The sequence below is a fragment of the Mytilus edulis genome, chromosome 1 (assembly GCF_963676685.1).
Source record: "Mytilus edulis chromosome 1, xbMytEdul2.2, whole genome shotgun sequence".
NCBI lineage: Eukaryota > Metazoa > Mollusca > Bivalvia > Mytilida > Mytilidae > Mytilus > Mytilus edulis.
In genome coordinates this window covers 62,955,408-62,981,163 of record NC_092344.1, presented here as the reverse complement: position 1 = coordinate 62,981,163, position 25,756 = coordinate 62,955,408, and the positions used below count along the sequence as shown (strand labels likewise).

The following is a 25,756-nucleotide window of genomic DNA, read 5'->3' as shown; positions in this document are numbered from 1 at the left end:
AATACAGATAGAGTTTATGCTGTAAATAACTGAGTAGTATAACCTCTTCAATTTGTTTACAACATCATTATATTAAATACATGTAGTATAAAACATTTAAAATATGATTTCTATTTGTATTTACTTCCAAAATATACATGATTGATATATTTTCTTAGCATAAAAAGTGTATATTCTTCTTTACTGATTCATCATTTATTGCTGTTGAACTGATATATATATATATATATATATATATAAAACGTCTGAATAGTAGTCAACGATTTTCCCCACGAGGGCGCTGGATCGTTACGAGTAACGATACATGTACACAATAAATAAATTATATAAACGCCTAAAAAAGTGTACTCCAAATACAAAAAAAAGGTAACTATAAATGTAATTATTTAGAAATATTTCAGATAACAGATATCCTTCGTCAGTCAGATTCTGATGTTAAATGAATCATCTTTAAGTCTTCTTAAATTAAACTTTTACTAAATCTTGAAATTTATACAATAAAAAAAGTCAAACCGAACATCAGTTAAGACGCTTGCATCATTCTAAAAATTTGTTAAACATGACATAGGTTATATGGCTTATTACAACAGAGAGCTCACATATATGCTTTAAATACAAATTATAATGTGTGATTTGAACCAGCACAATTCTAAAACTTTAACGGGAATGACAATTATGATGGTATAACATGTATAAGCATGATAATGTCTGTAAAATTACCAAAAAGACAGCACTGAAGGATCTAAATTTTAAAATATTTGAAATTGACAGAGTAAAGTAGCTACAAAATGTACAACAGAGTCTGAATATTTAAACATCGCGAACAAACGGCCGTTAAAATGTAATAATAGTTTTTGACTAAGCCACGTACTTATACATCCCTCAAAAAATTAAGCAATTTAAATTGGTATCTTCAACAAATTTATTTAATAAATGAAAAAGGTTAAGAAAAAGAAACAGAGACTGTAATAATAAGTAATATAACCCAAATGTGAAGCACTACACGGAGTCGAACTACACCTTTTAATTTATCCCATTTGGTGCCAAAGTTATTAATTTTCTGATCCAAAATCTTTCCAGAGCAAGTCTATCCTCCTTAGACCAAGCAGAGTTGTGGTCAATGATTTTAATGGTCAGTCGATTGAGATCTATATATATATACTATTGAATTAATTAAACTTACTAATTTTTGTAGCTGTGCAACATCTTCCATTATGGTACTAAATCTTGATAACTGTCTGAATTTTTTTGTTCCTGCCTGAAAAGCAATGTTTATATTATCATAATTTCCAATTCTGGACTTTAGTGTCATCCTGTTTGTAACTTTCTTGAGCCGACTTTTTTTATAGTGTAAAAACATACAGTCTAGATAGATATTTATAAGAGGTTGGTGTATTCTTAAAATGATTTCAATTTGAATCCACCTAATTTCGGAAATGATGCTTGTAAGGCCAAATAAAAATATATGTGTTGTTCCAGTAACCCTACCGTCCCTACTTTTTCGGCTTAAAAATAGCCTACCCTAAAGATTTTATTGTCATTTTTCATTAAGCACTGTTAAAGTCAGAATGTTAGGCTACCTGGAATATGCATTGATCAAAGTTTTTTTTTTTTTTTTGTATATCTGTTGTCTTGTAGTGGTTAGGATTTGGTGGTTGATGTGATCTGTTATATTATTTATTGGTGATTTATATTCCACTTTTAATGTATTCATTTCATTCTTAAGGACATATTCTTCTGAGGTTTGAGTCTCCTTGAAATCTCGTTCAGGAACTATTTCCTAAACATGTGATACTTGTAGAGGAAAATATCAATGAATTTTAAAAATATTATAATCAAACATAACTCTGTGAAAAAATTGTGTATTTATAATGAATGGTTTTTGTGTAATTCAGTTCTCAAATTTTACGATTAATCAAGTCTGACAGTCTTTCTAGCCAAAATTTTGAGAAAATGGGTGAGGGGTACAAAAAATGATTTTACAAGAATCATGTACATCCCATATCATTTTTGTCTTTTCAAATTTCTTAGACACATACTTGAGTGTAAGGAAATCTTAAATAATTCCAGAGCAGCAGGCAACCAAAAATGAGATGTCTTCACAGAATTTCAACTAAATATCTCACCATGATATTCTTTAAAGTTTCTGCATCAACTTTCAAAGTTTCTGGTAATGGAATTGCATGCTACACAAAGGAAAAAAGAAAAATAAAGTGTAATATAAAATAATTATAGAATAGATGTTGCTTCTGACAGTGTGCTATGGGAAACATTCATATGATATGCATCTGTTTCTGAACAATGCATAAACATTACAAAATAGATGACTGTTATAATTGCCAGTTAGAATTGGTGTGTTTCTTATCCTTGTTTTGAGTTTCATCCAATTTTGGGTGTTTTTGTTTGCCCTTACGTTGCCGTCTCATTGACGTAAAAGCTTCTTCTTCTTTTAAACATATAAATGCTTTAAGCATATGGTAAGAATCAAGAATGTGTTCCTAGCAATCAAGTTCTTTAAAATCTTAAGATAGATTATTCATATTTTTCAACATATAGCAAACATTAAAAAATTGAGATACACTAATTATCACATATATATTTACATTGATTGTAGGTTGCTTTACGCTGTATTAGCACAACAAGGCTATGTCGCAGCGAGACATATTTACATGTAAATGATGCAAAAAAGAATCATTTCTCAAATCCATCATTTTCTAACAAGAATCTATATATTTTATACATATACAATTGTTACTGTCTACACATGTGTGTATACATATCTATACAAATTTATTACAGTACTTACATAATCTTTGTCTTTTTTTTTTTTCTTTACAATACTGTCTATACTTGGTGCACAATGATTTACAGCAGCAACACTATAGCCCACTGTTAAAATGTTCAAATAGACACATTGCCATATTATTATATTTCAAAGATTCAGAAGTTAACAATAATATATTTGTTAAAAAATTAAGAGCTGCCATATTTCATATGCTGGTCCTTGGTCAATGTTATAAAAGATAAATGATGAGGTCAAAAATCTTGCAAATGAAAGATGCTGGGTAGCTGTCTTATTGTCATTTTTTCATTTATGCTTTTGTCATGTTTGTTCTGATGGATCAATATATATTCCTCTTTGACAGGTAACCCATGCCTGGTATATTAGCTAACATAGTTTAACATTGTACAATTTTTAGGCCAATATCACTTATCAAAGGTAAACCATTTTTGAGAATATGGGACAACATCATTACCTTTTGCTAAGACTGTAAAATATAATAAAATAAGGAGGAGGGGGGGGGGGGGGGGGGTCTGTTATTCTGTAAACATTTAATTTTCACCCCTTTTTTTCTCTAATCTTTAAAAAAAAATAACCCCTTTTTTCTCAAATCTTCAAAAAATTAGACCATGCATTTCTCTATTCTTCATTTTTTTGCCCGTTACTCTCTAATCTTCATTTTTAAGGGCATTATTCTTTAATCATTCAACCCCATCCAAACCCTCATATATATATGTATCAGTCTTATCTCATACAAAGCATGCAAAGTAAAAATACACTGACCTCTTATTTTTTATTCAAAACATTGAAAGACACAGAAATTAAGAAAAGGGAATAATGGGTCGAAACGACTAAGGCCGAAGTGGTGTATGGCCAAAACGTCTCGAAAACATAATTTATTTGGACTAGGTCGGGACAACTGAACTGGAGTAATGTTGCTATGATTTCATAAACACACAAGTTTTGCCAGAGAAGAATCTTATTTCTTATTTTGATTTAACAAGGATATGATATTTACATTTTGCTGCCATAGCAAGTGTTTTGGCTAAATGTTGCTTCTCGCTAATCTGCACGTTGAAATCCATGAAGTTAGCCATTCCGGAAGTCACTATTGCTTATTTCCCCTTCTCATACAAATTTACTTCCGGAGTTAGTAACCACGGAAATTGTAAACAGTGGGTGCCTGAATTTACATTAATTGGTAACTTTAGCTCTTTATGATAACACAAATGTCCCATGAATAATTCTTTTGAATGACTAATTTGAATACTCATAAAAATTTGAAATCATGCAAGTAGTTTCTGCTTTTTTCAAGCTAAAATTTGAAATTGGTTTACCCTGAACTGAAGCAGAGACATAATATGAGGCAGGCATTACCTGTGAATGGGGACGAAGTCTGTATGATTTTTTTTTTGTAACTTTTTAAAATATTTGTGAAAAAAAGAAACGGAAATACCGTAACGTTTCCGATTTTGGTTCTGTTGTTAGGGATTTTACTTGTGACGTTATTTAAGTTATGACGTCATGTTCAATGTAAACAAAATAACGCAATGCATACAGTAACGTTTATTCATATCAAAGCCAAAGAATGATTAAAAATTAAATATTGGTATTGTGTTCCTTGATGAGTTCCTATATTTTACTAGACTAATCAAAGTCTCACGACAACAAGACCGGAAAAAGGAAGTAGATTTCTGCGTTCTGCGCAGATCCGGAAATTAAAAAACATGACAAAAAAAAATTGAACGAATTTGAGTTCATTAGTCATGTTAGTACAATAAAAAATTTCGGGAAAATTTTCCAGATTTTAAAAAAAAAAATTTTTTTTATTGATTTTTCTACTGTTATTGGGGCCCATATAATACAATTTATCAAGTATTATTTATTTAATATCCTTTTTAAAAAAATTTAAATTCAATATCAAATTATGTCTCTTTTTCGATAATATAAATAATACAAATCAAAATTAAATGACATTGAAATGAATAATTATGTATGAACTCAAATTATTTAATTTTAATTATGTTAAATTTAACATAGTCCGAGATTACTCTGACGTCCAACGACTGTTTTGCCAGACAAGCTGGGGCTGTAGGACAGATTGATGCCCGATTTATATAATTCTGAGGCCGTCAGTCGGCACCTAAAGCGACGAAGCAGTGCATCTATTTTGGGTGGGCAAATATCCACTTTTTGATATGGGACGGGCTCTGACGTCCCACGGCCCCAGCTTGTCTGGCAAAACTGCTGTTGGACGTCAGAGTAATCTCAGACTAAATTTAACACTGAAACAGTTAATTTATGCTTACACATTCGCCCTTACTTCAAGTACTTTTAATACTTTGATAATGACTCTATTACCCAAAGAGATCTCGCGAGGTTTAAATCTGGCAGTGTGATATTACGGGATTTTGCCGAGTTGCCAATCTCTTGTATTATACATGTATGTCTCTGCCTGAAGTAAGGATTTGTATACAAATCCTAACATTAGGTAATACATTAATGTCCTACATAGGTTTGTTTGGTACTTTCCTCATAGTAAACGCAGATATTACTTAAATAAAATTAATTTATTTATTAGCATAAACGATAGTTAAATACACTTTTGAAATTACTCAGATGATGATCAAGGATTTGTATAATGAAAATATCAGCATGAAAACGTTAAATAGTGAATATATAATGCGAAGGCATATACTATAGGACTAGGATTTGTATAGTAAGAAATCCTTGCTCAGATACTATGCGACAGGTACCAACTACAAATTTAAAGCCAGAAATATCAACAGTAAGAGGACACAATGAACGATTCCTAGTTCCTTTTGCCAGGACTCAAATATATTGTCACTCATTTTTCCCAGATACCATCAGAATCTGGAATGGACTGCCACAACACATAGTTAGCTGCACAACCCTTGAATCATTCAAAAGGGGTGTGCAAGTGTCCGTCCAGCTTCGATAGTCGATAGATGTACAACCTCGTTTTTATCGTTATTTTAAAGATAAGCACCGTTTTCACTGTAAATAATCCGCACTTACTCGCACATTTGTTGTTCCCAAATCAAAAACATGTACATAAAACAGTACGATAATACTCCAATGGAAGGCCTGTACTATAAAGGAAGAAGAAGGTATTCTATGAAATGATCTCTTGAAGGTTACAAATTATATTTTTATGCCCCACCTACGATAGTAGAGGGGCATTATGTTTTCTGGTCTGTGCGTCCGTTCGTCCGTTCGTCCGTTCGTTCGTCCGTTCGTCCGTCTGTCCCGCTTCAGGTTAAAGTTTTTGGTCGAGGTAGTTTTTGATGAAGTTGAAGTCCAATCGACTTCAAACTTGGTACACATGTTCCCTATGATATGATCTTTCTAATTTTAATGCCAAATTAGAGATTTTACCCCAATTTCACGGTCCACTGAACATAGAAAATGATAGTGCGAGTGGGGCATTCGTGTACTGAGGACACATTCTTGTTATTTTCTAAAAGTAAAAAGACAACTTTTTAATTGAATTTCATGCATTTTCTGTAAATATCATATGTCACAATACACCTTTTTGCTTATTATGATTTGTATGTCATTACCATGATTACTGAACTTTACAAAGGTTTCTTTAAAATTTGAGGTCATAATAAAAACATTTGACGTTACAAGTAACAATGGAAAAGATATTGTTGAATGATGTGATTGTCAATAGTTCAAGGTGTGCAGATTCTAGGGTCAAGCAATGGTCACACAGATTTCCAAATAGGGATAAGGTCTATGCTTGTGCTGTTAAAGTCTCAGTAATAATGTTTTGTTCTGACACATCTTTCATGTTTTATTACCTGAATGTCATTGATGCATGGTTGTTTTACTTATCATGCTAATAACCAGGGCCTAAAATACAATATTGTTTGTTTCCCCAATCCTGACTGACCCTGAAAAATATTATTTTATTCATTTCCAATTTGAAGGATTGTGGGATCGACCGATATTGTTCCAGCTTTTTGGAAAAAGTTAAACGATTTCCCTACCTTCATGTACTTACCCACACCTGGCTTGGCAGGATTGGGATTGGGGAAACAAACAATATATTAATTTAGGCCCAGTCAAGGGTACTACTTGTACAAGTAATTTTTATTTACTTGAAGAAGTAAATATTAATATGCTTATAATGAATTTATAGGAAACTTATACAAGTGTATTTTATTTTAAAACTTGTATAGGTAAATAATTTTTTGGCTGAGCAACATGTACATGTATGTAGCTAAAACTGTGACTTACAGATCAATCACATATCGAGACACATTGTACACACATGTGATATAAATACTGCAGTTGTAAATAACAATTTCTAATAGATACATGTATGTGAATCAAATGGTCCATATTGTTCATTATTCCCAACTTTTTAGGAAACAGAGTTCATTCTTTGCTTTGATGCAATGAATCATGGGAAAACATTAAAAAAATCATAAGTCTGATATGTACAGATTTTAACAAAAATGAATGGATATTGTATTGTATTGTATAGAGCAGCTGCTAGGGTACAAAAAAATGTACAAACAAATCCCATTGGAAAACAGATTTCAAGGAGGTTTTAACATGGTAAAACTGATGACTTCATGTTTTATATGGTTATATTTTAGAATTAAAACAAAATGGCAGACTCTCCAACAGGTGCCCCTTCTCCTGACACAGATGCTTCAGGGAAAAAGTCAAGTAAGTAGTTATTTAGTTCAAAAGTTTAATCTGACTAAAAATATTCAATTTTTTTTTATTTCAAAAGTGACACTTTTAAAAATTCTTTCCTATATAAATTTTGATCATAAACATGGTAAAGACATAGGACTTTTTCGTAAACAAGATTCCTTAAACAAGTTATGATAGAATATAAATTTTGGAACAATAGAATTTAGCATATATTTGAGCTTTTCTAAAAATAATCTGAAACAGTTTTAAGAATGCTTAGAGTAACTTAGATTAATAGTAACGTTGCAATTTTGTCATTAAGAATAAGATACAAATTCATATTGATATTTAAAAAGTCATCTTCTAAATTAATAATTAATGATACATGTACATAAATTAATTTCATTTGACCTTTACCTATTTACAATAAAATAATGCAGATAAGCTTTCTATCCAGGTTTCCTTTGTCCACAGACCACTTTCAGTTGACACCTTATCTATCAATTGGAACTCAAGTGGATTATTAAGTTGTCTCATTGGCAATCATACACGAATACCATCTGCTTATTTTCATAATGTAGTGACGTATTTCGTGAAATGATTTAGTGCAATGAACATTTAGTTATTGTGTTGATATTAAAGTTATGAATATTTACTTGTAGGAGTGGATGGTTCAAGACAGTCAGGCAGAGTAACATTCCCAAATTCAGCAAAATCAGGATCAAACAAATCTGTTTTGTCAGGTACAAATGTTGATTTTTATGCCCCACCTACGATAGTAGAGGGGCATTATGTTTTCTGGTCTGTGCGTCCGTTCGTCCGTCCGTCTGTTCGTTCGTTCGTCCGTTCGTCCCGCTTCAGGTTAAAGTTTTTGGTCAAGGTAGTTTTTGATGAAGTTGAAGTCCAATCAACTTGAAACTTAGTATACATGTGCCCTATGATATGATCTTTCTAATTTAAATGCCAAATTAGAGTTTTGACCCCAATTTTACGGTTCACTGAACATAGAAAATGATAGTGCAAATTTCAGGTTAAAGTTTTTGGCTTCAGGTTAAAGTTTTTGGTCAAGGTAGTTTTTGATGAAGTTGAAGTCCAATCAACTTGAAACTTAGTATACATGTGCCCTATGATATGATCTTTCTAATTTAAATGCCAAATTAGAGTTTTGACCCCAATTTTACGGTTCACTGAACATAGAAAATGATAGTGCAAATTTCAGGTTAAAGTTTTTGGCTTCAGGTTAAAGTTTTTGGTCAAGGTAGTTTTTGATGAAGTTGAAGTCCAATCAACTTGAAACTTAGTATACATGTGCCCTATGTGATATGATCTTTCTAATTTAAATGCCAAATTAGAGTTTTGACCCCAATTTTACGGTTCACTGAACATAGAAAATGATAGTGCAAATTTCAGGTTAAAGTTTTTGTCTTCAGGTTAAAGTTTTTGGTCAAGGTAGTTTTTGATGAAGTTGAAGTCCAATCAACTTGAAACTTAGTATACATGTGCCCTATGATATGATCTTTCTAATTTAAATGCCAAATTAGAGTTTTGACCCCAATTTTACGGTTCACTGAACATAGAAAATGATAGTGCAAATTTCAGGTTAAAGTTTTTGGTCAAGGTAGTTTTTGATAAAGTAGAAGTCCAATCAACTTGAAACTTAGTATACATGTTCCCTTTGATAAGATCATTCTAATTTTAATGCCAAATTAGAGAATTTAGTCCAATTTCACAGTCCTTTAAACATAGAAAATGATAGTGCGAGTGGGGCATCCGTGTACTGTGGACACATTCTTGTTGTTATTTGAATTGTTATGATGTTGAATTTTAAACAGTTTTTTTGAATATCAATAGAAATAGATTGTGGTGGTTAATTTTTGGAGACAGTAACCCAACCATAAGATAACGAAGTACAATTCTAAAAGGTTACGAAACTTTCTTTTTTATGACAATCTATGATTGAAAGTATCTTAACACTAGTGGTATGAACCTATTCATAAATTTTTGGGTTATTTGCTTTAGTGTAAAAAAGAAATTTCAAGCAACTACATTTTTAGTGATATTATTTTAAATAAATTTATTTGTCAAAGATAATTAAAGAATATCAATTTTTCAATATCTTTAAAATGCTATACTTCATCTAGCAATCATGCAGTGCTGTATTGTCATGCATTGTTGTCAATACAATAGAATTTGATGAGACTGCTGTACAAGTGAGAGATATAAGGCTATAAAAATTAAAACCACATTCAATCCCCCTTTTTCTACATATGAAAATGCTTGTACCAAGTCAGGAATATGAAAGTTGTGATCCATTCCTTTGTTGTGTTTGAGCTTTTGATTTTGCCATTTGATTAGGAACTTCTAGTTTTGAATTTTCCTTGGACTTCAGTATTTTTGTAACATGCATAAATAGTTTAACCTAAAAAAAATGTATATATTTTTATAGATGATATGGTACCACAAGGAAACCCCTTCAAGATGCCCCCAGAGGTAGACATATTTGTCCTTAGAGATAAAGAAAGACAAAGAAAGAAACAGGTTTGATTTAATATTATAATTGTTCTGAAATTTCTATTGAAACATAAAAACTAACTGTCTTGAAATTTAAAATTATTGAGACAATTCTCAGAAAAATCACCTACCGTGAAATCAATGTATTTTCTGATTGGTAATAATCAAAACAGACTAAATTTAATGTTTCTTACAGTTAGTCGACCTGCTTATAATATATAATTAAGCTTAAACTATTTAGAATATTATTTTGTTATTTTGAAAATCCTGCACCAAGAGGTGGGCCTCAGCTGGCATCTAAATAAAAATGTATACTACATGTAGTTCAGTGAAAAAGGATGTCATACAAAACGCCAAAACATACATGCACATTCTACATACATGTCTTATTTATACATGTTATATGCCTTTGCTCGAAAAATTATTGAGAATGTTGGTTATTAACTAAACCACATATTTTATTTCCAGGAAAGATTGAAACAGCGAGAATTGAAAGTACATGAGAAAACAACATATGCCTCTAAAGTGAATTTCCGTACAGCATCTATGATCAGACCAGCAGACTCAGATGAAGATGGGGAGGCTGAGGATTCAGACAAAGCAGTAGCAGTAAAAGATGATCCACAATTTACAATCGCTGTCACAAGAGGTAGATTTCATTAGTGTTGGAAATGATTTTGTTGACTTTTGTGAAATCTTATTGAATTTGTTTTCTTCTTCATCAAATCATACAAAAATTAGCAATATGAAAGGTATGTAAACTGTTAGTATTCTGAAGCAATTTCCAAGACAACATTTTAATTGTTCTGTACAAAGGTTTCATTAAAGATACCAGATTTATAATTTGTATGCCAACGTGCAACTGTCATTTGTACCTGTATTTTTTTTCCTTTTTAGATTGAGAATTATTGAATGTCATATATTTTATAAAAAAATTGCAGTTTTGTTCAAATCTCAGAAATTTTATTATGTGTATCGTTATGACCATTTATTTCTTTTCATCTAGATCGACATGTAGAAAAAGAATCATTAGCAGAATATATTCAAAAGAAAAGAGAAATGTTTTTAGTACAGGTAATAAAATAGATTGTTAGAGTTTGACAAAAGAAAATATTTAATTTTGTATATTATTCTGTTAACGTTGCAACCAAATATTGGGTTGCAAATATTATATTCTATTAAAGGGAGATAAATCAATATTTTTCACTTAATGATTTATTATAGAGATTTGTGACTTGTGTATTAAATATAGCTATAAAAAATAGGATCTAATTTTAAAATTTTAGTACACATGTTTGTTTTGTTTGTTTTGTTTATTTCTTTTAGTATACATGTAACATGTTTAAGTTTTTATGCATCAATACATTTAGACTGTATTCCTTTATTACAAGTGCTATACACATAACACGCTTTGTCTTGGCTTTCGTATAGATCTATACATTGTATAATGCTATCTTTGCCTCTGAATGTAATTTATTTAAAATAGAATATTCATTTGAGCTATGTTTTAAAGTTAACGCCTTTTTTATAGTATTCATTAGGGGTTAAAAGAGATGAAATAAGGAAACTGGAAGAAATAGCCCAGGCTGAAGAGAAAAAATTAGAACAAGCAGAGTTATACTTAGAAGAAGATGCCAGTATGTTTGATGAATTCTTGAAAGAAAATGACACTGGTTCTGTGGAGGCTGTAAGAGAGTAAGTCACTGATCTAAAAAAAAAAAAAACACCAAAAAAAAACTACAAATGCTGTTACAGAAAAATTCATATTTTAACCAATTTTCTGCAAAAAATAATTTTGATTAAAAAAAAACGAAACTTATTCAAAATAGTTTTTATTTATACATGTAACATGTATATGCTCACTTGTCATTTAACTACAACAGTTTTTTTTTCTTCAAATTTTACACCTACTTTATAATTATACACACCACTTGTTTATGATTTTTTGTACATGTCCAAATAATCAATCAGATAAAATATATTTTAATGAATGTATTGAAAGAATGGTTTTCAGTGATAACCTATATATTTAGATATGAAGGTCAAATGAGAGAAAAACAGGAGAAAGTGACCTTGATCAAAGCATTTTCAACAGAGATGAGTCTAATTAGGTCGCAGATATCTAATTACGAAGACCTTCTTAGAGAATTTAAATTGTTCAAGAAATTTCTTGAGAAATGCACGCCTCAGGTTGGATTTTCTAGAAATGAGTTTGTGAGGGGATTGGAACACCAAGAAGAACAATTTATATACATTTGTGACATACTATAGTGATTCTATGTAAATGGTTAAACAGCTGAATATTTTTTTAAAGAGACAAAAGCAATCTTTTTAAGCCTATGTGCTTAAGGTGGTACCCAACACTTTCACTAAATTTAATTTGGCTTGTTTAATTTTTATGAAATTTTAACAAAGTATTTACTTTGACCCTTTAAATTTTTTTTAAAAATTCAAAAAATTTGAACCAACCATTTTGTCAGAAATATTACACAGGTTATATAGCAATTTGACAAACACTGATTTGATCATTGAGAAGCTTAATATTCCATTAACATCACAACGTTATTAAAACGTTTAGCTGACTTTACAGAGTTATCTCCCTGTAGTGTTAGGTACCACCTTAAACATAAATTATTAATAACAAAGTATATACTTGATATTTTATCTTTGAAATACATGTATTCACACTATTTCAATTTACCTATTGGAGTCAAAAGAAGTTTAACTTTTCTTTTTTTTGGTTAGACACAATATTTTTAGACTGCACCACATATAAAGTATTATGTTAAAAAAAACAAAAAAAAAACGAATCTTTAGTTTTATTCCCAAAATGATCATTTTCTACCTTTGTTACTTTGTTGATTTTCTAAAATCATCTTATTTATTTCAAAACCTGTCTCATAATATAGGATTGCTATAGTATGTTCATTTTACATACTCTACTTGTAAAGCACACTTCTATTTGAAAATGTACAAAAGGTGAAAGAAGTTTGAGGCAATTATGCACAAATGTAGACTGCAGGAAAGCACATGTGTTGTTGTTTCTGAACATATTTTCAGTGGTATTCATTGTGTTTGTATTTAAAAAAAAAATGATGGCCCTTTGTAAGAAATGTGAAAGCATGGATTTTAATAAAATTTGGAAATTCTCAATTTTTTTCAGAAACTTTGTTATATTTTAAGTGGCAGTGATAGAATTTATGACTAATATATGTATATGAAGACAAAACATTGTTATGAAGGAGTAATTCTTATGGTATTAGCAATTTTTGTTATTTTTCTCCAGAGCTGAAAATGAAACCAAAGCCAAACTGGAAAAAGTCCAAGAAATAAAGAGAGTGAATGCAGACATAATGACAATAAAATCAGAGATCTCTAAATTTGAAGACATTTTAAAAGAATATCACATGTACAAAAAATTCTTGGATACTCTTACACCACAGGTTTGTGTGATGGGGTGCACATATTTGTGTGATGGGGTGCACATATTTGTGTGATGGGGTGCACATATTTGTATTACTTTATGCAATATTGCTGTATTTTAAAGAAAAATATAATGCTGCATTGGTTTTTTCATAAAAAAAATGTTTACACTTGATTTTAAAAGAATATAAGATGTACTAAATTCCCTGATATTCTTATGCCACAGATTTGCATGAATAGATGCACATGTTTTTTTTTAATGAAAATATTGCAAAACATGCATTTGAATCAAATGTAATATACAGGAAGTTTCAATGCTCTTTTCATCCAATGCATATTATTATTGTTAAATTTAGAGTGAATTAAACTGCCTTTTTTTACTTGTCAATTATATAACAGCAGTGATATTTAATATTCTTAAATTATAAAGATTATTGGTAAATGTATTTAATTACATGGAAATTATAATCAGTTATTTTTATATTATGTTTTGGTCATAAGTTGGTTTGACATACACCCTGTCATGTAATTTAGCAAAAGATATTTTGTTTTATTATAACTTAAGTTGAATTCCAACCACAATGTAAATGGACTGTTGAGAAGATCCTCCCTATCCATATAGTTATGTCCTATTTGTTAATTAAATTTGATTTTTGATTTTATATGACAATATTGATATTTCAACAGGAAATAAGAGAAGAACAAATTAAAAGGAGAGATAAGAGAAGGGAAGAGAAAAAGAAAGAAAGAGAGGCTGCTAAAAAGGAAAAGAAAGGTAGCATAGATGCAGGAGAAAAATCTGCTGATTTATTGAAAGGAAGGAAGAAACCACCAGTTGGAAGACTTCAGACACAAAAAACAGGCTCCGCAACTAAAAAGTAAGCAGTAGCATTGATTTAATTGTATAATGTCATTTACCCTTCTGGAGCACAAGATCAGCCCTGGTTTTGATGAGTCCTTGTGTTAACAATGTTAAGGTTATAGTTTTTTATTTAGTATAAGTAGATAAAAGAAGATGTGGTATGAGTGCTAATGATACAACTCTCCATTCAAGTAACAATTTGTAAAAGTAAACCGTATTGGGTCAAAGTACAGCCTTCAACTCAAAGCCTTGGCTCACACGGAACAGCAAGCTATAAAAGGTCCCAAAATTACTAGTGTAAAACCATTCAAAAAGGAAAACCAATGGTATAATCTAAACAAAAATTGATAAATGAAAAACACTTATGAACCACACCAACAAACGACAACTGCTGAACAACAGGACTTAGGACAGGTGCAAACAAAAGCAATTTCTTTGACTTAATTATTGTTTGTGGAATACAATTTTTGTGGGTAAAAGAAAAGCACTAATTTAAATGTTCAACAAAAATTTAAAATTTCTATAGGCTTGCATGTAAATTCACAAAATCAAATACACATAAAAATACATTTCCCCCTTATAAACAACAATTGGTATTTTCAGTCTTAAAAATAAATGAATCCAAAGAACTCTGAAATAATAGTACACATTTTGATCTTTTGGTATTATTTTAAACATTTTGATCTTTTGGTATTATTTTAAACATTTTTTGTTGATTATTTTGTAGAGCAGAAGCGGCTGCCAGCACACCAGCAGAGGAATCATCTGATGATGATGTAAGTATAAAGTTTACTTATCTGAATAATGTTTAAGAACAGACTGTAGTTGAGTTTATTTTTTTCCTTTTAGCTTACATTTTGAGACATTACTTAATTTGTCGTGACACATTTCAATATCATAAATACTCAAAAAATCTTAAGAAGTAAGTGATGTTGTTAAATTCCTTCCATTAAGTCTGAAGACAAAAAGGAAAGCATTTTATAAGATAGAAAACTAATAAAAAATTCCAATCATGTGGTTATGCATTTCAATTTCATAAATACTAGAAAAGTCATTAGACAAAGATAAAGCTGGAATTAAAAATTTACTAAAAAAAAGTTGAATTATGGGTAATTGGACACTGACTCACGGTTGAAGATGAAAATTCTAGGAATTTTCCAAGCTCTTTATTTTGTTTTTGTATTTGAATCCATCCAGTACAGTGATAACAAATTTTGTTGTAACTAGTTATTTCATTTTTAATCTCTCCAGGAGCCAATTAAAATTGGCTTATGGGTTGAATCAAAATTTCTTAGCCTGAAATGTTTTAATTTGGTTAACTTTACTGTAGTTCTGCCTAAGTAATACTAGTTTCAGACCATGAAAATTTAAAATAGCAGTTGATAAATTAAGAATAGAAAGAACATGGTAAAAGAAAAACTGGTTTATGGGGACAAGATTGTTGGGTGTTAAAATATAAATTATAACTATGTTACTTTTTTGTAGGAATTAGAATTGTTCTTTTCTGGGCCTCAGCAACTGTTAGATATATTTGCTGAACTTGAGGAACAAAATTTATCTTTAATACAAAATAGTCAAGAGACAGAAGAAAATTTAGAAGAAATGAAAACAAATATAAAACAAACAAAGGTTAAAATGTAAGTATGTTTTACCAAACTACATTTCATGTGCATAGTTGATAGAAATTTTTTAATTTGAATCGCCAAAATTTAAGCATTTAAGGGGAAATGTTTACATGAAATCAGATTTAAATGGTTTAGGCATATGTGAATGCCTGACGTCTTTTATACCAAGTAACAATGGATTTATGATTAAAAATATCTGAAAACAGTGACTATAAAACAAAGATGCAGATCAATGTAAAGGTCAACACAACTGTACTTAAATATACACCTTTTTTTGAAACTGAATTTTTTTTGGAAAAAGACAAAGGCAAAAATATGGAACACCACTGGTACCCTATGGAAATTGCATGAGGAATAAATGCACATTTGAAATCAGTAGTATTTGAACTTAATAATAACTTATAATAAAAAAGATCAGTGTTTTTTCATGTAATTGGGTTTGTTTTTATGTATATTAATCAATAATATTTTATTTTAATCAAATTGTTGTTTTTTCTTTTCAGGGAAAAAGAGACGGCCATATTGAAAGAACAAATTAGCAAACTTACGAATCAAATCAAACGAGAAGAAAGCAAGGCACAAGATTTAAAAATCAGAGCAAAGTATGTATGCAACTTTTTACAAATATATGAGTTTTTACCACTGTGACAAATAAAAATGAAACTCATTTATCTCATGAGATAATGAAACTAAGCTTAAACTTTTTTCCACTTGAGTAAGAAAATGTTGTGAACTAGTGCAACTTAAAGTTTAATGTTCAAATGTGAACTAATAAGTAAAAATTTATACATTTGACAACCTGAATGCAGTTATTTTGAAGACAAGTAAGTTAAGTCTAACTGATCACTTAAGTAATCACACACACACAAACAAAAAAATCAAACACACCTCCTTCAAGCTTTCCCCCCAAGCTATTACCCTTTTTCCCTATTTTCAGTTTCAAAAGTTGTCTCCCATTTTTTCAATATTTGCATGAATTTTCTCCCTTTTGGGTTGATATATATTTTGTTTCTATTAATTTCAGTGAACAAAATAATTTAAACTAGATATGAAATTATGTGTATCAAATTTTATAGAAAAATAGACATAATAAGTAGCAAGGACTACTCCTTAAAACTTTAGAAAATAGGGAATTGCTATCGAGAAATATGCATCCGAATAGCTTATTCTACAGTCAGCAGGAATATGCATGAAATTTGCTGCAGTGAATGTTAAGCAAACAACAATCAAACCATGGAACTGTTTCGGTATTAGAAGCTGAAACTACCTGAACACGACTAGATGTGCACACCATTTTGAAATGATACAGATTTGATGAACACATTTATTTTTTTGTTTCTTCATGTAAAAAAAATCCTGCTGTATCAGTTTTCACTGGAACTGGTTTACTCAATTTGAATCTTATCATATTAATGATATGTCCTTATGTCATAGTTTGAGCTGCCTATTTTAATGATTGTATTGTATTATCCATATGACCCCTTCTGTGGTATATTGAAGCATGGTACTGTAAATACCTAGCATGTTAAGATGATGCACTTATTGAACCTAAGCATGAAACACTGACCTTAAAAAAATGTATGTAAACAATTTTACATGTTATTGTTATATAAATATGTATAAAAATTCCTTTCAGAAAATTTAATGCATACTTTGCAATGATTTTTCAGGCATTAAAATGCTATTTATTTACACGTTATCATCAGAGCCTATTGTGAAATTAGTGAAAAATTTGTTGGGTATATATCTAATAGGTGTTGTTGTTTCCTCAAAATGAGTATTTAAAAAAAAAACCAATCTACAGTTCAATGTGAACAAATCATTTTGCATAATCGAGTAAAGTAATTTTTCACTTTTGATCTTTTCTACATACCTCATGTCATAAATGTGACCTTTCAAGTACTAATGAAAGTTGATAACAAATGTACAAGTAGGAAATTGAAAAAGGGTTCTTACTAGTATGTATATAAGTAATTTATTCATTACTTTTCATAATCAGTCAATTTGTTATGTTGTTTACTTTATATATTAGTGATGTGAAAACTACAGCAGATGAATGGGGGTAAACATATAAAGGGATCCTAAAAAATTATAGATTCTTTTCAGAATATTTGCTCATTATTAGGTTCCCCCCTTATCTATTCTGTTTAAAGTAATAACTGTATAATTATTATAAATGTTACTTCTTCTTCTTGATACTGTATATTGATACAGATTGTATTGATAATTAAAACCAAAAGTTTTTGGTGTTTATTTGAAGACAAAAACATTAACTTTGAAAGTTCAATTTTGAATTCTAAAAGTAAATCTTGAAAAGAATCTACTTCAATGTAACTTAATAAATAAAATGTTTAGTACTGAGATACACTATCAAACACTAAAATTTCAGAAAGAAAAAAAAAGATTGATTTCAAATTTTCCTCAATTTTTTTTTTTATAATGAAGCATTTTGAAGGTTTTCATAGTTAACACAATCAAATAAAAGAAAACAAGTGTTTTGGAGTGAAAAATTGATTTAACAAATGAAATAACATTAGAATTTTTTAAACCATTCATGTTGGTTTGATAGTGCATTTTGGTTTGAACTATATATCAAATATGAAAAATATGATTTATTTGTTAAGCTAAACAGATAAAAATGATAAAAGAAAGTGACGGTTGTAATTGCCTCATGGTTTATGGAAGTACATTATTAATTTGTTTTTACAGTCACATTCAAGTACTGTAAATTCATAATGGTTTGTGATTTTTTTTATCAATATGAAAATTGCAACTGCATCATCAAAAAATAGAAAACTGGCATGTTTAAAATTTGATTGAATAGTTATATGCAGCATTTCATGAAATAAATAATCTCACATTTTAGTCAATCTTTCAACTATAATGATAATAGTGCATGCAATTATTTCTGAATTTACAGTATTCAAACAGTATATTGATAATATTGATATTAGATCTAAAATTGTACATCTAAACCATAAAAGACAATAAAATCCTGGTTACGGTAAAGAAACTATTTCATTGTGGTCAACATGTTTCACAGCTACAGTGATGTTTTAAGGACAATAAATAGATAGTAAAAAACATTGAAGTACATAAACTGTAGGTAAACATGTCGACCACAATAAAAATAATTTCCTTGCATTAGCCTTTTCATAGTTTTGAATTAATGAGGTTTTAAGACAACCGCAGCATATTTTGGTATCTATCCCGAATACTCAACCAGCTTATAATGCCTAGTGCCAGAAGGTGTTGGTTCACTTGACTGATATATAATTTTATATATTAAAGGGTACATTATGGTGCTAACAATTGTGTATATATCTCTAAAAGATAACTATGTATTCTTGAAATATTGGGCCCCAACTTGAACTATCTGTATACTTCAACCAGAGGTGTCTTTTATATGAAGATTCATGTTTTATAAAAGAAATGTATTTGTATGATGTCCAAATTTTTAATGATATTCATTTTTTTGGAAATTTTAGCTTGCAGGATATCACATTTCAGCTGCAATCTACAAAACTTTTTGATTTATTTTAAATTGAATGGCATCTATTTATAATGATATTATTCATCTTACTTTTTAATATGATTCAAAATGTATTATTGATTTATTTTACTAAAGTTTCATTAGTAATTTAAGTTTAAGCCACTATGAGTTTTATAAATGGACTTTTATAAAATAAAAATAGTTCCAACCAATTAAAAAAAGGATGTAAAAAGTTGGCACATATCCTTTGAAATATAAAACAAGTTATAAGAACAATGTACTTAGCTGAAGCAGTATGCTATGTTTTGATTCATGGTAATGGAAGTTACAGTGATATCTTACAGTACACACAAGTTCTTGAGCTAAAAATCACTCTTATTAGTGAACTATTATAGTGAATGCTGCTGAATGATTCTTTCTGAAATCTCTTTGTTTGTAACAAAGGTAGTTAATAACACAGTCGTAATTCAGGAGGCTCCCACAGGGTCAAAAACGACCTGCGACCTCTGGGCTTTTTAGAGGCGACTTCCGACCTGAGGGCTTTCTAATAACAACCTGCGACCTGTAAAATTTGGAAAAAAACACCTCCGACCGACTTCCGTCCTCTGTGTTGGGAAAAACGACCTGCGACCTGTACATTTCCCTTAAAAACGACCTCTCGACGAATTTAAAAGCGACCTTGCGACCTGAGGGGGTACCCTGTTGGAGCCTCATTAAGTGTTGTCTCTCTAAAACAATAGCAACCAACCATCCTGATTCACTCACCACTAGCAAGAGTGATTTCTTATAGTGATTCTCTGGAATATCTCTCTATTAATTTCATAGGTAGTATATTATAACTTGGCCATAATTCAGAGTGTTTTCTCTCTTGATTACTAGATTTACTCAACACCAGCAAGAGTGATCTCTTACACTGAAAACAAGTGATTCATCTGAAATATCACACTGTACATAACATAAGTAGTATATGACATGGCCGCAAATCAGAGTGTTTTCGTTCTGATTCATAAAAAATTGTTTGATCTATAATTTCTCAGTAAACCAGCTAGGGTGATTTAACAATCATCTTGTTTACAAGTACTGTTTGTGGTTAATATTTTTTTCCTTGAATCAAATATTATATTTTATGTTGTCAGGTGTCTATTTCATATATGTATTAACAAACTGATATATTGTACCATGTCAATTTCATGTCACATGATCATTTTTTCATAATCCTAATCTCAATTAGGGATAGAAAATAAATCCATTTTTTGTGTTGACATTTTAATGGTTATTAATGTTGTCATTTTTAGGTACAATATAAACACAATATATGATCAACATCAGATTTTTTTTGTGTGTGTATTCTTCTTTAAACAACCCCTGCCCAAGTTTCCAAACTACATAGGAAAAGTTGTGATATTTTTTTCTGTCATTTTTTGAGAAAAAAAAATTGTTTAACACTTATATTTTTAGTCATATTTATAACTTTTAGAACTAGTCCAAAATGAATCTGATTATTCTTCTTATTATTAAATTGATTTCCATTATAGTTCGAAATTGATTTGAATATTTTTTTATTATTTAATTCTTTTTCTGTCTTGACTCATATAAATTTTTACTCCATTTACAGAATGTTTTCATTTGGAGAATTCAAACAGGAAGACCAGGAGAAAATGTTATTAGAATTGAATAGAAAAGTAGAAGATGTATATAAAACATGTATAGGAGACAACGAAGCACAAATTAGGTAAGTAGAAGATGTATATAAAACATGTATAGGAGACAACGAAGCACAAATTAGGTAAGTAGAAGATGTATATAAAACATGTATAGGAGACAACGAAGCACAAATTAGGTAAGTAGAAGATGTATATAAAACGTATTGGAGACAACGAAGCACAAATTAGGTAAGTAGAAGATGTATATAAAACGTATTGGAGACAACGAAGCACAAATTAGGTAAGTAGAAGATGTATATAAAACATGTATAGGAGACAACGAAGCACAAATAAGGTAAGTAGAAGATGTATATAAAACGTATTGGAGACAACGAAGCACAAATTAGGTAAGTAAAAGATGTATATAAAACGTATTGGAGACAACGAAGCACAAATTAGGTAAGTAGAAGATGTATATAAAACATGTATAGGAGACAACGAAGCACAAATTAGGTAAGTAAAAGATGTATATAAAACATGTATAGGAGACAACGAAGCACAAATTAGGTAAGTAAAAGATGTATATAAAACATGTATTGGAGACAACGAAGCACAAATTAGGTAAGTAGAAGATGTATATAAAACATGTATAGGAGACAACGAAGCACAAATTAGGTAAGTAAAAGATGTATATAAAACATGTATTGGAGACAACGAAGCACAAATTAGGTAAGTAGAAGATGTATATAAAACATGTATAGGAGACAATGAAGCACAAATTAGGTAAAACATGAAGTTGGAAAGTTAAGTTAATTGTGCTGCATTGTATCATATTATTTGAACAAAAGCATATAATTCTAAGTTATATTATATTTTTGTAAAGCAGTTTTTAGCTCACCTGGCCGAAAGGCCAAGTGAGCTTTTCTCATCACTTGGCGTCCGGCGTCCGTCGGCGTCCGGCGTCCGTCGTTGTTGTCCTGCATTAACTTTTACAAAAATCTTCTCCTCTGAAACTACTGGGCCAAACTTAACTAAACTTGGCCACAATCATCATTGGGGTATCTAGTTTAAAAAATGTGTCCGGTGACCCGGCCAACCAACCAAGATGGCCACCATGGCTAAAAATAGAACATAGGGGTAAAATGCAGTTTTTGGCTTATAACTCAAAAACCAAAGCATTTAGAGCAAATCTGACAAGGGGTAATATTGTTCATCAGGTTAAGATCTATCTGCCCTGAAATTTTCAGATGAATCGGACATTCCGTTGTTGGGTTGCTGCCCCTGAAATGGTAATTTTAAGGAAATTTTGCTGTTTTTGGTTATTATCTTGAATATTATTATAGATAGAGATAAACTGTAAACAGCAATAATGTTCAGCAAAGTAAGATCTACAAATAAGTCAACATGACCAAAATGGTCAGTTGACCACTTTAGGAGTTATTGCCCTTTATAGTCAATTTTTAACCATTTTTCGTAAATCTGAGTAATCTTTTAGAAAAATCTTCTCCTCTGAAACTACTGGGCCAAATTTAACCAAACTTGGCCACATTCATCATTGGGGTATCAAGTTCAAAAAATGTGTCCGGTGACCCGGCCAACCAACCAAGATGGCCGCCACAGCTAAAAATAGAACATAGGGGTAAAATGCAGTTTTTGGCTTATAACTCAAAAACCAAAGCATTTAGAGCAAATCTGACATGGGGGTAATATTGGTCATCAGGTTAAAATCTATCTGCCCTGAAATTTTCAGATGAATTGGACATTTCGGCGTTGGGTTGCTGCCCCTGAAATGGTAATTTTAAGGAAATTTTGCTGTTTTTGGTTATTATCTTGAATATTATTATAGATAAAGATAAACTGTAAACAGCAATAATGTTCAGCAAAGTAAGATCTACAAATAAGTCAACATGACCAAAATGGTCAGTTGACCACTTTAGGAGTTATTGCCCTTTATAGTCAATTTTTAACCATTTTTCGTAAATCTTAGTAATCTTTTAGAAAAATCTTCTCCTCCGTAACTACTAGGCCAAATTTAACCAAACTTGGCCACAATCATCATCGGGGTATCTAGTTTAAAAAATGTGTCCGGTGACCCGGCCAACCAACCAAGATGGCCGCCATGGCTAAAAATAGAACATAGGGGTAAAATGCAGTTTTTGGCTTATAACTCAAAAACCAAAGCATTTAGAGCAAATCTGACATGGGGTAAAATTGTTCATCAGGTCAAGATCTATCTGCCCTGAAACTTTCAGATGAATCGGACATTCTGTTGTTGGGTTGCTGCCCCTGAAATGGTAATTTTAAGGAAATTTTGCTGTTTTTGGTTATTATCTTGAATATTATTATAGATAGAGATAAACTGTAAACAGCAATAATGTTCAGCAAAGTAAGATCTACAAATAAGTCAACATGATCAAAATGGTCAGTTGACCACTTTAGGAGTTATTGCCCTTTATAGTCAATTTTTAACCATTTTTCGTAAATCTTAGTAACCTTTAGAAAAATCTTCTCCTCTGAAACTAATGGGCCAAATTTAACCAAACTTAGCCATAATCATCATTGGGGTATCTAGTTTAAAAAATGTGTCCAGTAACTCGGCCAACAAACCAAGATTGCCGCCATGGCTAAAAATAGAACATGGGGGTAAAATGCAGTTTTTGGCTTATAACTCAAAAACCAAAGCATTAAGAGCAATCTGACAGGAAGTAAAATTGTTGATCAGGTCAAGATCTATCTGCCCTGGAATTTTCAGATGAATCGGATAATCAGTTGTTAGGTTGCTGCCCCTGAATTGGTAATTTTGAGAAAATTTAGGTGTTTTTTTGTTATTATCTTGAATATTATTATAGATAGAGATAAACTGTAAACAGCAATAATGTACAGCAAAGTAAGAACTAAAAATAAGTCAGTATGACCAAAATAGTCAATTGACCCCCTAAGGAGTTATTGCCCTTCATAGTCAATTTTTAACAATTTTCTTAAAATTTGAAGATTTTCGATAACATTTTCCACAGAAAGTACTGTTATAGATAGAGATAATTGTAAGCAGCAAGAATGTTTAGTAAAGTAAGATCTACAAACACATCACCATCACCAAAACACAATTTTGTCATGAATCCATCTGTGTCCATTGTTTGATATTCACATAGACCAAGGTGAGCGACACAGGCTCTTTAGAGCCTCTAGTTTTATGTTGCCCTGCTATTTCATTTTCCTTGATTTGACATACAGTGTTAATGCAGTAATCATCTATTGAAAATGTCATGAATTGTCAAATATAAGAGTACAAGGCTGTTGATTTGACATTCAAATATTGTTTGACTTAATATAGATTTTTGCAATACTATCAATCTTTCTATTATATCATTGCCTATAAATTTTGCTTTCAGCCACTTTATTTGAACTTAGTGAATAGTTGTCTCATTGACAATCATACCACATAGCTGTATTTTTATTGTATTTTGTTTTTCAGTACATTACAAATGTTAACAAATTTAGAAAACCAGTTAGTAGGATTGTTAGAACAGATAGAAACAATGCCAGCAGACAAAGTAGAAGCAGCAGAAAAGGTTAGATTATATCTCATTTTTGTTAACAACTCAAGTTTATAATTTTCAGCCCAAATGTAAAACATTGTGAACCATGTAATCCATGATTCTGGCCTCACGGTCATAAAACTTTCGAGCATGATTTTTGTACTTGGACTCGAAAATCAATCAATCAAATTGCTGGATTTCATGTTTTGAGCATGATTTTTAGGTTCAGAACACTGAGCAAAGTTTTATGTCTTCAAGGCCTGATCTTGTTAAAAGTAATCTGTTAAGTTATTTTTAGAACATTATAAGCATGTTTAAAGAAGTTGAAATCGTTTCTTATTTTTAAAGGCTAAAGAAAAAGAAAGAAGATTGAAAATGAGAGAGGAAAAGATGGAAGAACAAAGATTAAAACAAGAAGAAAGGGTTAGGAAGGCCATGGAGAGAGCAAGAGCTGAACCTAAAAAACAGGTAAATATGATTGGAAAATATATATATTTAAATATCACTCAGTACTACCAGTATATCTCAAAAGATATGCATGGTACTATTTCTTTCATAGTATATTTTTTGTACTGACTGAATTTTAATCAGTTTGAATTCACATAGATTTATGCAATGCTAGCAAGTTTTCTATAATAATAGGGATATGCTTACCATTTTGGTGCACTTGTTATCATATGAAATTACTTTTTTGAATGTTAATAAGTGTTTTTCATACTGAATTGTATTTATTGATAATTTTCCTTACATTTCATCCTGTTGATCATCACATCAGAGAAATTAACACAATTCTCTTTAACACATAATATCTCTAAAAACCCTATTTAAGATTCATAATTTTTCTGTAAATATTTCTAAATATATTTTTGGTCCTGAAAAAAGGTTTCTACAATGTATGTTGCAATTATATGTTGCTAGTTCCAAATTAGTATCTTGTTTACAAAAAGGACTATTACTTATACATATACATTACATTCTTTAAAACACATAGAATATTAAGAATTTCAACTGTGATGAATTTTACTATATTTATTAAAAGTCTGCTTTCATATTACATGTACATATAATTTATATGCTTATATTTCAGACTGGAAGGAAACTTGTGTTCAGATCAGAACCACCTAAACAGAAGAAAAGAGAGGACGATGGTGCTGGCCAAGACAGTGCTTTGTTAGAGGAAGAACAATACTTATATCACTATTAAAAA

General features: G+C 30.4%; 2 protein-coding genes across 3 annotated transcripts in view; one reads left to right on the top strand and one right to left on the bottom strand.

Moving 5' to 3' along the window:
* Positions 1 to 3,920, bottom strand: part of LOC139486436 (ribonuclease P protein subunit p30-like) — a 10,611-nt gene extending 6,691 nt beyond the window's left edge. The window contains exons 1-4 of the mRNA XM_071271316.1: positions 3,801 to 3,920; positions 2,807 to 2,889; positions 2,127 to 2,186; positions 1,184 to 1,258 (exon numbers count right to left, since the gene is read on the bottom strand). Of these exons, the coding sequence (XP_071127417.1) occupies positions 1,184 to 1,258; positions 2,127 to 2,186; positions 2,807 to 2,889; positions 3,801 to 3,879 (297 nt within the window). The 5' untranslated portion in view covers positions 3,880 to 3,920. The remainder of the gene's footprint in view (positions 1 to 1,183; positions 1,259 to 2,126; positions 2,187 to 2,806; positions 2,890 to 3,800) is intronic.
* LOC139486421 (cilia- and flagella-associated protein 100-like) lies at positions 3,877 to 25,756 on the top strand. 2 transcript variants are annotated; one of them, XM_071271297.1, is made up of 16 exons: positions 3,877 to 3,983; positions 7,414 to 7,486; positions 8,119 to 8,199; positions 9,903 to 9,994; positions 10,436 to 10,616; positions 10,974 to 11,041; positions 11,499 to 11,662; positions 13,254 to 13,410; positions 14,078 to 14,268; positions 14,980 to 15,028; positions 15,738 to 15,889; positions 16,381 to 16,479; positions 20,986 to 21,102; positions 24,486 to 24,582; positions 24,898 to 25,017; positions 25,637 to 25,756. In XM_071271297.1, exons 2-16 carry the CDS (start codon positions 7,426 to 7,428, stop codon positions 25,751 to 25,753), a joined length of 1,746 nt encoding a protein of 581 aa, XP_071127398.1. In that variant the 5' UTR covers positions 3,877 to 3,983; positions 7,414 to 7,425; the 3' UTR covers positions 25,754 to 25,756. The 2 variants fall into 2 exon arrangements, with proteins under 2 accessions (XP_071127398.1, XP_071127405.1); XM_071271304.1 differs by having other exon boundaries at positions 3,919 to 3,957.

Coding starts and splice junctions, on each gene's coding strand:
- LOC139486421 (XM_071271297.1), top strand. CDS start 7,426: ATGGCAGACTCTCCAACAGGTGCCCCTTCTCCTGACACAGATGCTTCA. Junction 14,269..14,979: donor ACAGGCTCCGCAACTAAAAA/GTAAGCAGTAGC, acceptor ATTATTTTGTAG/AGCAGAAGCGGCTGCCAGCA. Junction 25,018..25,636: donor GAGCTGAACCTAAAAAACAG/GTAAATATGATT, acceptor CTTATATTTCAG/ACTGGAAGGAAACTTGTGTT.